Source organism: Symphodus melops, assembly GCF_947650265.1.
Source record: "Symphodus melops genome assembly, chromosome: 19".
Lineage (NCBI taxonomy): Eukaryota > Metazoa > Chordata > Actinopteri > Labriformes > Labridae > Symphodus > Symphodus melops.
The window spans coordinates 18,542,132-18,558,091 of record NC_136709.1 but is presented as its reverse complement, the minus strand read 5'-3'; the positions used below and the strand labels follow the sequence as shown (position 1 = coordinate 18,558,091).

At 40.5% G+C, this 15,960-nt stretch overlaps 1 protein-coding gene across 5 annotated transcripts in view; it reads right to left on the bottom strand.

Moving 5' to 3' along the window:
• dtnbb (dystrobrevin, beta b) overlaps positions 1-15,960 on the bottom strand; it is a 30,258-nt gene that overhangs the window by 11,621 nt on the left and 2,677 nt on the right. For 2 of the 5 annotated variants that reach the window (XM_079369209.1, XM_079369211.1), the window contains exons 3-11: positions 14,129-14,196; positions 13,807-13,887; positions 13,465-13,678; positions 10,879-10,964; positions 10,446-10,600; positions 10,233-10,338; positions 9,602-9,768; positions 9,150-9,274; positions 2,506-2,580 (exon numbers count right to left, since the gene is read on the bottom strand). In XM_079369209.1, the coding sequence (XP_079225335.1) occupies positions 2,506-2,580; positions 9,150-9,274; positions 9,602-9,768; positions 10,233-10,338; positions 10,446-10,600; positions 10,879-10,964; positions 13,465-13,678; positions 13,807-13,887; positions 14,129-14,195 (1,076 nt within the window). In that variant the 5' untranslated portion in view covers position 14,196. The remainder of the gene's footprint in view (positions 1-2,505; positions 2,581-9,149; positions 9,275-9,601; positions 9,769-10,232; positions 10,339-10,445; positions 10,601-10,878; positions 10,965-13,464; positions 13,679-13,806; positions 13,888-14,128; positions 14,197-15,960) is intronic. The other 3 variants (XM_079369212.1, XM_079369213.1, XM_079369210.1) reach the window with 2 other exon arrangements.

The following is a 15,960-nucleotide window of genomic DNA, read 5'->3' as shown; positions in this document are numbered from 1 at the left end:
TCTTGGCAGGACTGGATTCAAGCACAACGCATCATTTTAAATGAAATAACTGCAAACAGCTGGAGACTTTGCATCTTTAAGTAAAGTGTAACCAAATGGGTGTGATAATTTAATCAGTGTCAGACGAAGCTCTTCATAAACAACTTTAATAACTCACTTGGTTAATTCTTAATTAAAACCTGCTAGGAGCTATTAATTATGACGGCAGAATGTTGTGGAGCAGTAAAAAAAAAAAAATCCTTTCATTTGAAAATCAATAAGCAGTAGTGTTAAGTTATTGACTCATTCCATTTGAGTTTTTAATTCACATTTCGTGATCAAATATGTTTTAAGTAAAGTAGGAGGGCGAGAGTTTAACATTTCAATTTAAAAGTTTAAAACCAAATTTGTATGTTTAGCAAGTGTCACTTAATGAATTCATAAATGTTAGAAAATAACGACCCCTAATTAAAACAACAACTTCCAACCGACTCCCATTTCAGGTCCACGAGACTAAACTTTGAATAAACTCATCAGGCTGTAGACCCCATTTTCTTTCTCTCCCTTTTTTTTAATTTTATCTTCTGCCGCCACAGTTCTGCATGACTAACAGGTAATAAATTGAGCTTCGCCCTTGGAGGAGCAGCTCTCGCTGAGCGATTGTCTGAAAGAGAGAGAGAGAGAGAGAGCGAGGTGGGAGGGGAGCAGGTGCCGTGTCAGCAGAGCAGACGATATCAGAGAGCAGACTGTGATGGAGGCTGGGAGCACAAAATACACAAAACTTGTCATACAAAACAGTATAGGTTTTTTGTTTTGTTTGTTTGCTCTGATAAACAGAATCTAAAGACAAGGAGCTTGTGTGTTTTTTTTTGTTTTGAGCTGTTGAACTGAGCCACAAGGAGCTCTGCATTATTCAGCAGTTACATCTTTGACTCATAGGCCCTTTGTGTGAGAGCATGCAGGCTCCTCACGACAATAGATGAATATTTAGAGACCAAATGTGACACACGGAGAGGCCTCATTCAACGTCTTCGACACCTTCAGCTACACTAGACTCCTAACAAAAAAACATTCTGGAGGCATCCTGGGGGCTTAACACGCAATTTCTGCCCTTAATGTTGCAGAACAGTTTTTGTTTTTTATTCTGCTACACCCCTAAGGCAGCAAGAATCCTCTGTGCATGACATCCTCCTAAAGCAGCCCTGACTCACAGAGCAAAATGTCAACACAAAGGTCATCAGGCCTCGTCATTACCGCCATAGAGAAAGAGGTCTGAGTACAGCATCGCCTCGCTCTGGTACATGCTGCAACACGTGATGTCATTCGCTGACCTCCATGGCTGTGAACGCAGGGCATCGTTTACAGCCTGGGGTGTCCCGTTTGTGTCGGGTTTCTTTCTAAAACCAGATCTAATCTTGATACTGTTGGCCTCCAGAGATAGAATTGTACTCTAAAAAAATGCATCATTGCAAAAAACAAACGTTTAGTTGAAGTAGAAGAAAATCTACCTGCAAGTTTAGACATCACACTTCTCACATTAATCTATTTCTAAAGACAAATATGGGGGTTAACAGTGATTTGATTGAAAGCTTTAGACTTTTTGTGATTGCAGATGTTTGCAGTGTGCGGATGCCCTTCAGCTGCACGGGTCTTTTCAGAGTAATCTATGAAGAGCCCCGAAGAGCATAGCATGAAAAAAATAAAAAAACAGACAAGCTCTGATTTCAGTACCAAAGTCTGGATTTCAGTCAAACACCTGAACACCTCTATCCTTCCTGAAAACCATCGTATGATGACCTCACTTTCTTTTGTGCTGTTTGAAGTCATGAGTCCCTGAGCTGTCCCGTCTTTCACAAATTGCCAGAAAGATGCGATAAAGACTAAAGAGACACTGCACCCTCACAAAAAAGGCAAATCAGGAATCGGAGACCTGCAGGACAGAGTGCAGATACATTAGAGCTGCATCAGAGTGCTCTCCATTATCGGATACATGACCACAAATGGATCATTACCACTGCGAGTAAATATTAATAACAGAGGTGGCCTTTCACTGACATGAGAGGCTGCTTTCACAGAACCCGTCACCCGCTCTCTGCTTACACGATGAGGCTCTAATTCTATCATAATCTATTTGTCAAATCAACCCTTTAAGTGGGCCTGCTCACATAATCTTCATGACAGCGTGACAAATTTGGGTCTAAAAATACACTGACAAGAGCATGAAGCTCAGATGCAAAAATATGTGTCAAGTGTGAGGGAACAAATAACATCTGTAGTCTGATTGTGTGCCGTAATTCTTGTTTGTTTGTTTGTTCTTTACTGATGAGAGAATCTGTCAGAAGGAATCCTGCGATCATGCAGAACTCTGCGCTATAAAAATAACTTATTTTGCATGTGAGTAACTCAAAGGGACATTTTGTCAGCCGCACAGAATACATTAGAGGAAAGAATGGCAAATGTGACGCTAATTCTGAATAATCAGTATAATATACTTGTGCATTATGTCTGGGGGGGGTGGGTGCTTACCTTTTGGTGGGTGTGGGTGCCCCGGAGGACATGAGCATTGTGTCGTTCATGTTGTTGGCTGCTGGTTTCGGCTGACTAAAAGACAAGATTAGAGGTCTTTAATGCTACGCTGCAGAGGCCTGTGGTGCGTGTCACCAGGGGGATAGAGGAGAGGGCATTTGCATTTTATTAGTAATCATGAATCAGCGATCCTCGCTTCAATTTAATCCAACTGTACAGAAGAGGATAAGAGGGAGAGCAGTGTAGGGGAATGTGTTGCACAAAATTGAAACAACATGTAATTGTTAAATCACGAAAATAATTGTTTTTCTCCAAACTTTCATTTCAGTGTTTTTGAGCTAATTAACACGAGAAAATCACAGCAAGACAAGAAATCTAATTAAACTGGAAGTCTGTGAAAAAGCAGGAGAGGTGACATTGTGGGAGGTAATTTGCGAGGGTAAACAAAGTGATGGAGTCCATCTGGCGGCTGAATGATCGGCCCCAACGAGCTCGTCTGAGCCCAAACAACCCCGGGACCACCGAGTCTAATTAACAGATCAAAATATCACTCTGCACAACTCTCAGCCTCGCAATTAAACAGCACATCCACGTCTCCTCAGTCTGCACACATACTGAAGTTTCTCTCTGATTCTGTTGTAAGTGCTTTATTTAAAGCGCTCATTATCCCATAAAAAGACAGAACACTGAGCAGCATTGTATCCTATTATGCTTACTTGTCCAGTCAGCATTTTGGCTCAAAATCACACTATTTATACTCACAGTGTGCAGAATAATGTTATCAGCGTGAGGCACTGACAGACTTTTGCTGCCACAACAGCAGAACTCACAAAAAAAAAATCACACATTTTTCTTCCTGTGTATTATTGTGCTGCTTTAAAACAAGAACATGAGTAAAAGCAGCAGAGTTGTTTTGGGATCGCTAATTTTATGCAAATATTTTACAAGGATATTTGTTGAAAAGGATATAACATGTTCCCTGTGTGTTTCTGTGCATGCACACGTTGCTTTTTAAAGACACTCTGCAATTATTTAATACTTAATGCATTTAAGTTTCCCTCAGGACGAGCCTGACAAATTCAAACGAAAACCATGGGTAATTTATCTGTCTTAATTTTCAGCTTCATATACCATTTGCGCAGACAGTCCTGAGTAATTTTAATACTCAAACAAAAAGATAAAAACAGGAAAACAACTCTATTCTGACCCGCACATGCTGCTCTGTCAGACTTTTTCCACAGACATACTTTGTACTCAAATGTTTACCTCTCATTTGTCGCTCATCATCCTACAATAATCCAGCCTGAAGGTGAGCGGCCAGACAGACGACGCAAAACAACGAGTCAGCACACTTACCTCTGAGAGGAAAGCAAGCACCTGTCTGGCAGGCAAAATACATCCAACTGCTGCTACTGCCAGATGCCTAATCTGCCCTCGACTGAGCAGGCGAGCATCTCAATGTACTACACTGCTGCTGTCTCCAAGGAAACTCGGTGGTCACGTGCATTTGTGACGACGTAGATTTTGCTCTCTGTCTTGCACATGCACACTCTCTCTCTCTCTCTCTCTCTCTCTCTCTCCTCTGAAGCGCTCTGCTCTTGCTCGTTTTTTCACCTCTCTCTAGTGCTGGAAATTAGGGAAATGCCATTTGCTCAAAATAATTCTAAAATAAGCTGCTCTCATCCCTTCAGGAGACAAAAACTGCCCTTTTCATACTGTACAATAATTGCATTTACTTATCTTTATCCCTCCTCTTACATAATTGGAAGCTCTCTTCTCAGCTATAAATAAACATCAGCATTCTTATGAGAACATAAATATAACTCCCATTGAATAGTTGGGTGCAGTAAAAAGAAGTTGATTTCTTCTTTATGTAAAAGCTTCATGTTATAGAAGTATTTCTTTTTGGTACTAAATCCACCAGACGTCCTAACTCATTCACATCCCGGTCTGCAGCCCCGTGCTCCACTGACTTGAGAAATGTTCATTAAGGACTCACATCGCTCTCGTTGCCCCAGAGGTCAAGCGCAGAGTGAACTGACACAACATTTAAGGAACTAAGAGATCAAAGTCTGCAATGCGCTAAGCCTCGTGCTACCTGCGTGCAGCGAATCACAATGTTCCACCCTTTTACTTGTACTTGGCAGTTGGCAGTGGTACAGGCAGGGGAAAATTAAGTCTGCATACACACACATTCACCTTATTTTTCGACAACGACAGATGCACGGCTGCCTTCAATCGCCCTCAGTCGGCTAAAAATAATACACAAACATGAAGCGTCCTTTCCCTCTCGCTGCTGGCAAAGGTGCTCCTGTTTCCCCGGGAGGCTGTCAGTACCTTGGCCATAAAAACCCAATGGATCGCACTCAGAGAAAAGTGAATTACAGGCCTGTTTTCTCCATTTTAATGATAATGATGGAGTTTGTATTGACCCGGAGAATAAGGAAAGATGGAAAGAAGAAATAAGTTGATGAAAAGAGAAAGAAAAGATGAAAAAAAGTGGAAGTATTTCTCAGGATTATGTAGAAAGTTTGAAATTGGAAGAAGCTAAACATGGCACTGAGAATTTGACATTTTTATGCAAAGTACAGTAAGGTAGGGACCTGTTTCAGCTCTTCCCTTCGACTATTTGGTGCTTAGAGTCTTTGGCAGAAGTGGTGCTAAGTCTGAAGGTAGGAAGACGTTTCATAGATTTAAAGTTCCTGAGACAGACGGTGCATCCCAAACCTATAACTCCTCTCCAAAACACAAATCCCCAAGAATCTGGCTGACAGTTTGAGTGGAGGGAAAAATTCACAGCTCAGCTCTGTGTTAGTCTTCGCTTTCAGATGCCCGTAAATATTTCAAAACAGAATCAGAATGGCTTTCACTATGACTGAGGGCGCTGAGTGGGGAGCTGGGACAACTGGGAGACTCCTGTCCGTTGGATTTTTGAGTTTTGATCAAACCTGGCGCTGTACCCTGATTCTGCCATTGTTACTCACTCGCTTCCTCAGCCTCTCACACACACTCGAGAGAGAGACAACTGATGGATGTCTCCTGGTTCATAGCGTTAAATAACACCTCCTCACAGACAACATCCATCAGCATTGGCACCTAGCGGCACTACTTTTAGAAAACCAACAGCACATTTCCCTCTCGCTTATGAATCATCAATAAAATCAAGTCAGTGTAGAATAATACCAGAGTCTTGGCAGTTTTCCTGTGACTAATTATCAAGGGATACAGTTGGAGGGAATATCTCCGTAGCCAGCCGGGAAGTCAGTATGGGAGTGCTGGGCAGACAATTATTGTATTCACCCCTAATTTATCTGAAATTGCCTGTTTAAAAATGAGAATTATTACATTAATGTCAGCACTTCCTTGTGGATAAGGCTACAGAGAGTGTAGGAGTTACATTCAAAATATAGGTTGGATTGAAGGAAGTTTTGGCGATTTATATGATCATTTGGATTCTTGCCGAGAGTTAGATAAGACAATTCAACGTGTTGTCAATCTTATGAGTTAGCATGGGACTCTGGCTAGCTGCTAGCTTTAGGGTAAAAAATGCAAACACAGAAAGCAGCTAGCCTAGCTCCATCTGAAGGGAACACAATTTAGCCCGACTCAAAAGTGACAAAGGCCCCAAGGTTTATGTTTAGTAACGAGTTGACTGCACATCGAATAACAACTATACGCTTGTTAGCCGTAACTAGCTACTGTAGCAAGACTGGCCAGTTACAGTGACTTTTCTATCTTAATAACATTTGTTGCTCTTAAATATTTGATTCTGAACGTATCAGACCAACAAGAAATAGCATGTTAGTTATTAATTCTAAAGCATTTCAACCTTTTTTTTAAGCATTCAATAGCTAGCTTTTTTCTAGCTTGTTCTCCTATTTAAACCCGGCAGGAACACAAATTGTCATTTTACGAAGTGTTTTTTTTGTTGTTGTATTTTATTAAACAAAACCAGATGCAACACGCTCATTAAAGAGCTTAAGAGGTTCTGGAAGATGGATGTTTCATTTTTGCATAAATGGGCTACCGCAGCTGTTTTCCTGGGACTAATGCTCATAATAGGCGTAGGTTAGCCTAGCATCCCAAATGCTGTGAAGCTCAAGTTGTAAGTTATATTCCAAATTCATAAAAATACCATTAATATAGTTGCATATGTGTGAGGACATTTAATATTAATTTGATTTGTTTCATAAAATCTTTTACAATAAAGATGTTCACAGTAAAAACAATGTTAAAGAGCAGTCACTGATTAACGCGTACTGTATGGTTGTCATGTTTTAAAAAAAGAGACCTGTGAATGCTTGATTACAGGTACTTCCTCTATTCACCCCTCCAATATTAAAACATAAAATCACTGCTGGAACCGAGATTAGGAGTTTTTGTCCGTACCCTCCCTGCGTCAGATATAACAATAGAGACAAAGAAATATACCTCAAGTCTCAGGGGTCAACAGTCACATCCATTATGATAAAAGTCACTGAACACACATATAGTACCACCAACCTTGAAATGCCATCTGCAACAGCTTGAAAAGGCCATTTGTACATTAAAATCTTAAAGGAGAACATAAAGACAAAAGGATTTTCCTCGATTTATAACCTCAAAAAACGTACTTCAACAACAATCTGAAAATACTTCCATTACGAGCAAAAGGTCTCCATTTTAAAGTCTAATCACGTTTACAGGCAACCTTAGCAAAATCAGCTTGAACTATGAGGAGCAAAAAATTGTTTTGTACCAGAAAACAGGGCCATTTACTCACATTAAAATTATTAACAATAATGCATGAGTTTGTGTTCATAATTTTAATGTTGCAGGCACTTTTAATTAGTTAATAGAAATTAAACTGACTTTGAAAAAACGTTTAATCCCATGGTCCACACACAGTGGTTTGAGCTCCCACTCATCACTCACAGGATAAATAAGAAATGTAAATAAGCAATAATTAATGGGAGAGGAAATAAGAAAAGGAGAAGCGTTTGATGTATAAATCTGGATAATATCTTTTTACTTTTCTCTAGTCTTTGCTTTCATAACAGAATCATAAAAAAATGATAAAATGACCTCTTTTGGCCCTCTAAACAAAATTATACCATCCAAAACATTTAAAGGAGGTTTTTTTTTTTCTCTCTTACGTCTTTTTACCCACTGTGATATCTTACAATAATGTTTATGGATTGCAAATGATTATGTTTGTCTCTTTGAAATACAGGCGAAGCACCAAGAAGAATAAAAAGGAAATGATGTCAACATAAAACCTCACAATTGTTGGTACATGTACCCAAATTTACGCATATCTTTGCAAACAGCTTAAAATAACACATTGGTTATTATCATGGCTAGACTTTAAAAAAGCTTTTTTTTCCCATAACAAAATCAAAGCAACCAATGGCACCGAATGAACAAAAGATTTTAGGGACTTAATCTTCTAAATTAGCATGGCAAAAATAAGCAACACAGATTATTGTATGCCGAGGACTCTGCAGAGGCCTAATCCAAAGTAGTTTAGCCTTAAAATATATTTTAAACAACATTAATCTAAACATGATGTAATTCCATACCACAAAGCCTATACGACACGCGTTACACTAAGCGCCTTATATCTCAGCTGGGTGAAAAAAAGATCCAAGTGGACGGCGGATTCTTTGTGATATGATGCTTTGTAAGTGTAAACTTCCTCCGAAATGCATACGCTCTGTCACAATGCAGAAGAGAAAACACCTTTGGCCAGCGGGCGGAGGATGGATGTGAAAACCGATTCAGAGATGATGGCAGCGATCACGCAGCACAACACAAAATCATAGTGATGTATTCTCGCTGTGTCTATTTTTCTTGGCGTTGGCTGAGCTGGTTTTCTCGCCTCACTATCAATTACTCAGTGACACTTGCCAGCAGCAAAGGCATACACACACACACACACACACACACACACACACACACACACACACACACACACACACACAAGCTTCGGCTTACGGCCGTGACGGGGATATGAAGCAGGATTTTGTTATGAAATGTGCCATGAGGAAAGTTGACTGCTCAAATGAGACAGTTGAGAGATTTCCAGTGATGCTATTGGGGCCATGAACAAGCTAAATTCATTAATCACTTTCTTTAACTGAGTTATTATTCCATTCCTTCTGGGGGGGGGGGCAATAACATCAGAATTTTGCATAACTCTGGTCAGAAAAATTGAATTTACTGAAGCAATGTGTAAAGAATTGTATGTATCTCTGTGGTGGGATTGATTATGGAAGTCAAAGTGAAATGTAAATGAGTGTGCTGGGTATAAGACTGCAGCTGAAAATGATTTAATGCATTTGCTATAATGACTTCCAAAGCCTGTATGTGAGATTTATACCATCATCCCTGTCTCATTGCCAACAATTCGATGCAGGCGAGTGCAGCTGAACCTGCCCAGTATATCACCATTCCTGCGTTAGCAAATAATCATGGGGTTGACATCTGAGCATCATGGCTCTCCATCAGTCATGCAGTGACAGAGAAATGGAAAGTCGGAGGCTGTAACATGACAAGAACAGACTGTAGATCATGAGCACACCGAGCCATGCTGTGCTGTTAGTTGGGTTTCCCTCACAAATAACACAGATAGTGGGCACGAATGCTTTGTCAATGGGACTCACACAGTGTGGGTGAGCTCCTGCGGCCTCTCCGCCTGCTCGGGGAACACAGGATGCGGCGGCTCTCCAATGGGGACACAGCCCAGAGATTTACTGATGGCGTGGCTCAGCTTTTTGGCCGGCGATTTCTGTGACATAGAAAGTGTGTCAACCTTTGCATTTTGTATGCACACACGGCTGTCATGGTGAAGGAATGGCAGAAACAGTCTGAAGCAGCTTTCAGAGGTAATTAACATAAATAGGTCAACTGTTTGTTTTCTGTGTCAAAGTGTGGATCAGCTGGGGTTTGAGTAGATTCAGTGAGTGCTCTTGAGAGGACAGGAAAATCACAAAGCGTCTGAACGCTCATCTGTACTGTTAAATCATTCCACACTCTCACTGAGCTATTGACTTTCTGATTGTTTCAGAACAACATGTTATAATTACAATTTTGAGCGATCAGGACTTTGTCTTACCCACGATGAGTGCTCCTTCATCTGGTGCTGGTTGCTATGGGGACCATTGGCATGGCCACGCCAGAAGCAGCTCTGACAGAGCTGGTAGCCATGGCACTGCTGGCACCGATACCGGAAACCCATCATGCTCTCGCTGCGGCAGTATGAACACTCCACCGGATGGAAGACTGTGACAAAGGAGACAACAAAGATTTTCAGTAAGAGCGATGATGCCTTTTCTTAAAAAAAAAAAAAGTCCATTGCAATATCAAGGTACCTTCTCACGACAGACATTGGTATTGACAATGGCATCCACTAAGGTACACGTGTACGTTTCATTCAATATAATGCAGGTGATGGAGTTAAAAAATAACCCTTTAAGATTTAAATTCTTTTATTAATTCAAACACTAACCTTTACCTCAAACTGAAATAATTATGATTATCATTTTTGACAAAAAGAGTGAATGTTGCGACAGTGTGTCTTTCGTTCCGTAGACTAATCCTGGGATAAATGTGTCCTGTGGCAGCTCATCTCAGAGATCAACCTCGGGGAAAATCTTCCATCCTGTTTGTGTTTTAAAACTACCTGGATTTTTTCTTCACAATCTCTCCATGAAACACATGTAACTGTAAGAAATCCTTTATCTTACCGTTTTCAACATTAGCAAGTCGGTGCATGAGTGGTAGCCACACGAGGCATTGAGGGGGAGGATCTGCCATCAAGATGTCTAGAAATGTGTTCAGCATGATCTTCTTCTAGATACAAACACAGAAACAAACAGGACATCAACTGTTAGGGGTTTAAAAGGAGATGAGAAGAAGAAGAAGAAGAAAGTTGGGGCTGTTAAATATTCTCCTCCTACCTGCTGAGGGAAGCACGTCCGCACCGAGTGCTCCGTGTAACCGAAAGAAGGGCCCTCGAACACGGCTGTGGGGAGCTTCAGCACCTCCCGCAGAAACTGATCAAACTTTGCAAACATCATGACTCCACTTGAGTCAGAGATCTGTGAGAAAATATCTGAGACAGCAAATGTCAGACTTAATATTCTTAGCGAACTCCGAGTGCAAAGTGGGCTTTTGACATTTCTGTGACTGCATATTATGGATCCCCTGACAGTCTGTGTGCTCAGCAGAAAGTTAAAATATTCACAATATTAATTCTGCAGACATGTGGCAACAGCGCCACTGTGTGTTTAACTCTAGCAACTACATGTCATGTATCAGAATACTCCAAAATAAGCTGTTCACAATAATAAGTTCTAACAGTGTATATGAGGTAGTATCAAATGTACTCACAGCGTAGTTTGTCCACTATTTTCCCTCCACACATTGTTGCTAACATGGCTTTCATTGAGAACACTGTCAGCTTCCCATGGCTCTCACTGCAAAGACAAACACAGTTTTCGGTATTTTTAAGTGAAGCTCGTTGACATTTTAAATAAGAAATGGCCAAATGTTAGTTTTAGAATTGAAAGGTTAAAGTAAAGGTCGTAAAAAAAACAACACACTTTTGTTCACAGCTGTAAAATGGAGTTGAGCTTTTATAGCACTTTAGTCTTCTGACTCAAACACTCAAACAATTTAGGTTGACACACTGATGGTTGTGGTTTCTATGTAAGGTGACCATCAGACGTAACTAATCCCATTCACACACGTTCATACGCCACTGACAAAGCAGCAGGGGCAACTAGGGGTTAAGTGTCTTGCCAAGGACACATGCTGGGGATTGAACCTCCGACCTTCCGTTAGGAGACGAGCGACTCTGCCAAGTGATCCACGTTCGCTGTTGCAGCTTCTCTCTGTCTCATTTGACCATTAGCTTTAGTTGTGTGTTTTAGTTCTGTCAGTGAGCTTGCTTTAGAGCCCTTGTCAGCTTGAGTCACTATAAATATGGGGTTAAATCTATGAAGGCATCTTCTGGTGCAAGTGGGTCAAACAAAGATCCAGTTTATAATAATAACAGTTAACGTGTAGCACTTAGAAAAACCTCAAATACACAGACGATAATAGAGGAAAAATACTGAAAGGAGGAACTACTTTCAGCTATGGTCGAATAAAAAACACAGAGACGATAATAACTTTTACTTCAGATTGACAGATGACCATTTAAATCCAATGCTTGGAAATTACATCATCACCTCTAAAGAAGTCATACTTGTGCAGCAGATTGTTTGATTGTTCCCCAGCAGGATTATGGGAGAACTGCACGCTTGATTGGGGGGAAGTGTGACGCAAGGGATGAGAAAGAACATCACATTTTGGACGAGATTAAACACACAAACAAGCAATCATTTTTGACCAACATGTCAGACGTGACTGTCTAACTGAGAAGTAAAAATGCTTTTAGACCCTGATGTTCATAATGTTTTGATAGTCTAAGCATTTGATATTTGCACAAGTGTAGAAGGTAAAGTGTTCTTTACCTTTTACAAATGTGTGTAGGTTTGAATAATGTTATCATTTTATACAGTACAGCTGAGCGGATGATGAAGGCATGACCATGTTCTTTGAGTCTTAGAACTATTTTCAGACAAATTCAGCTTTTATAGTTGCAGCATTTTCTTTTCTAATTCGTGGCGTCATTGTTTCACAGAAGGAAAACATTCACATCATCACAAACAGCATGCGGCAGTAGAGACACATCAGCTGCGTTTTTTTTTTTATGTTGCAGCTAGTGTATAAAAATGTTAAAAATCACAAGCTAATCCTTAAATCACAGATTAACTCGCTGTAATCCAGGTCATTCTACAGCTGACTCAAGACTCCTTAAATCCTTCCAACTCGTCATCAGAGACCGGCTCTTTCATTTCACATTCATTTATCTGCTGATCCCGAGCAGAGGTAACCGCGTACATGAAAACTCTTCTGCCCTATAATTCAGTTTGGACCTCTGGGGTAGATAGTGAAACTGCTTCCTGTGATCACAGGCGGTCATTCCCACAAAGTTTCCCACAGATACAGCAGCGTGCTTAAAAACAGAGCGAGGCTGGAGTGGCCTTACAGATAAAAGTAAGCCAACTGAACGGGTCAATGAATGGGCAGGGCAAGCAGCCAATCAATCGGAGCACACAAGGCACAATAATGGGAGAGAGCTTCACGGTCAATAATAAAGCACTATACTGGAGGAAGGACAGTGTGTGAGGCTTTGAGCGCAGAGCAGCAGAGATATTATGAGGTGGGAAGCACAGTGAATCATCTCCACAGACACTTTTCTATCTGCTGTGTGATACAGACAGCAGAAGATCTGTTTTTTTTTTTTTCTCATAATGTTCTGCTTATCTCTTACTCTGGGGCCACATCCTTGCTGAATGGATTGTTTGCAGAGTAGCGAGCAATGAGGAAAACGCTGGGTATGTTTTCTTGAAATCCGGAGACTCAGAAAGGAATTCTCCCCAGGTTCTTGTTAGGAAAGTTGTAAGTAAAAAGGTTGAGACTGATACCTACTGATATGAGACATCGCTCAAATGTTGAATCAAATGGTCAAGCAGGATTATAGCCTGAGTCAATGAATGTTCCTCTGGAAAAAAAACAACAACCCACCTAACCAGACACCTCCTCCTGAGGCATCATGGCAAAGAACAGGACAAGTTCAACCACATAAAAACAAAGGTATGAATTTACCAGGTGCATCTTTCTTGTTTAGTACCATCTACGGTTTAAATGCCTTCTTTCATTTACCACATCTAGTTAAAGATATCAGACACTTGGGTGGGGTTATTTCATTAAGCAGTAGGTAGTGTGTCCTGAGAACAGACTAAAACCACTGATGTAGAGTGTCTTGCGTCTGCAGCTATGCCGCCAAAACTCCACAAGCAGTCACAGTGGTTCCAAAAATGACCCCTCAGAGTTCAGAGTTCCTTTCTTTGAGCACCTGTTCCTTACCTGTCGTAGGTGGCCACCATGAAGTTGAGCAGCAGCCCGATGGACTGGTCCACATTGATCTGATGCGTGGTGGGCAGCCGCTTGTTGAGCTGGTAGTAGATGGAAGACAGGATGGTCTCCAGCCGCGACACATTGATCTCAGCGTTGTGGTCCAATGTGTTGAGCCCGTTGTCACGAAAGGCTTCGATCATGTTCCAGACATCCACCAGATGAACTGTGGAGAGAACAAATCGGAAGTGATCAATTATAGTCGATGTCCATGTTGAAACGTCACCATTGGTTTAACATCGTCACTGCACACTGAAGGCAGAATGTTTTTTTTAAGGCTTTGCGTGCTCTTACGGTTGCATCTCTTCTGTACAAATCGGAGTTTGCAGGCAGTTCTGTAAGTCGACAGTCTGATTACATCGAAGTTTTGAGCTCCTGAAAATAAAAACAACAACAAAAAATCACACCTCTATTGAAGCTTTTCCTAAATGTAAACTCTTTCCCAAACACATCCAGGCTCACTTCAGCACTATTCTAACACTGTCTGTGTCTTTGTGTGGGAGTTATAATAGTGTACGTGTATCTCATGTGTAACTTGGAGGCAGTCAGAGAATTACACGAGCCTCTGCTGACTATGAATAGTGAATAGATATTTCTCTCAGTCGACTCCACTCACTCATTTCCATGAAGAGCTGTCTCTTCTCCACCATGGCCTTGCCTCGTTTACTGCCTTCCTCGATCATCCTGCGGCATATCAGACAGCAGAGCATGCAGTGCTTTCAGTTCAGACAGCTGGATGCTTTTCAATGCAACACAGCAAGTCATGCAAATACACTGCAAATGAAGACGAAATGTATACATTGACTAAAAGTGAAAGCGTATATCATAGACTAACATTTTCTAAATGTGGAGGATCTTCGTGCAGAATGTGTTTCTCCTGTTATGTGGTCAGAGTGTGGGAGCTAATAAACTGTGTTATACCAGAAAAGAAGCAGTATTGTTAACCCAGTACATCAAGGACAGGGATTAGTCATCACACCAGCTATTGACTTTATGTTTTTATAATATACATTCAGAATATGTGGTTATGTTTATATATATATTTATTTTATACAGTTTGAGGAAGAACATTTCCTTTAATATTGTGAATAAAAAAAATGCATGTTTAGCAAAAAACGACTATAAATACATTTATTTGTGAGTTTGTTTCATGTAATTCACTTTATTCTGTAAACGAATGAAAATATGAGACGTGGGTGGGTTGAAGATGCTGAAAGAATAGTGAGATAAATTTGAATTTGAACAGTTACTGTTTATACCTGTGTTGGCCAACAGATCAGAGCAGCTGTTCATAGTAAGCAGCTATGAAAGCTCGGGGATCATACATGTACTATAGGTACTGTAGGACTTCAGGAGTTTTTCTGGGTTGGGCTGCATGAGTGATCAGCAACATTTTTTACTCAGATTTTATCAGGAGTTTCCCCTGCAGCAACTTAGTATTATTTTCTTAAGATAGTCTGAGAGAGCTGATATGAGAACAAAGCCGCATGTATTCAGGAGAATTAATCTCCAGCTAGTGGGACGGGTGGTGATGTTATTCCACGGGATCATAGCATGACCATCTGCTCGCAACCTGTAAGATATCTGTAAGATATCTGTGGGGCCTCAAGAGGTAAGAGAAACTGTGACTATCAGTCACATGAGATTGCACAGATAAAGTGGAGGTTGAGGACATGTTTTAACTTTGTAAAGTGACTTTGTAACATTATAACCACCTCGCTTTCTTACGGCGAATTTTCCAGATTTTTTGGGAAAATCTTCAAGAGTTTTGTAAATGTATGGAAAAAAGTAGAAAAAGCTAGTGTGGTTCTTCGATAACAGTAACAAATGTGCATAAAAAAAGCTAATAGCTAGTTACATCAAATGTGTTTCCTCTGTACAGAAACAAAAATGGAAAAAGGTCAAGCTGGGGTTTCAAAAGGTGGATGTGTGTTTGATTTTTTCTCGTCCTGGTTAAATTTTTTTTCGCTAAGCTAACTCGAAAGGAACAAAAAATGCCTCTCTGAAAATGTCAAACTCTTCCTTTAAAATGCTTTAACAGTCTCTCTGTATATATACATGTAGGTTCTCAGTCATCCAGGTCACGGTAAATCAAAGGTTGATCCAAAGTCAACTGGATTTATATGAAGATCAAGCCCTGATTTACGCTCCGCACTGAGTGTTAAGTGTTATCTGCACAAAGGCTTTCACATTAAAAATGCAGGTATCAGTTGCAGTTTGCAGAAACAAGAATAAACATCAGCTGAACAAGTGTAAGTTAAACTTCTGTGCTGACATCTGGTTCAACTTGAATCTTTGCTCTGTTGTTGTTCCTAACAGTCTCTTGTTTCATGATGGTCTTTGACAGGCCTCTCTTTGAAACAGAATCGTTTGTCTTATTCATTCATTTATTCCGTCGTTCTTCTGTTTCAGAGGAAGTGTCATGTCAGTGACAAAAGTGGGCTTAAA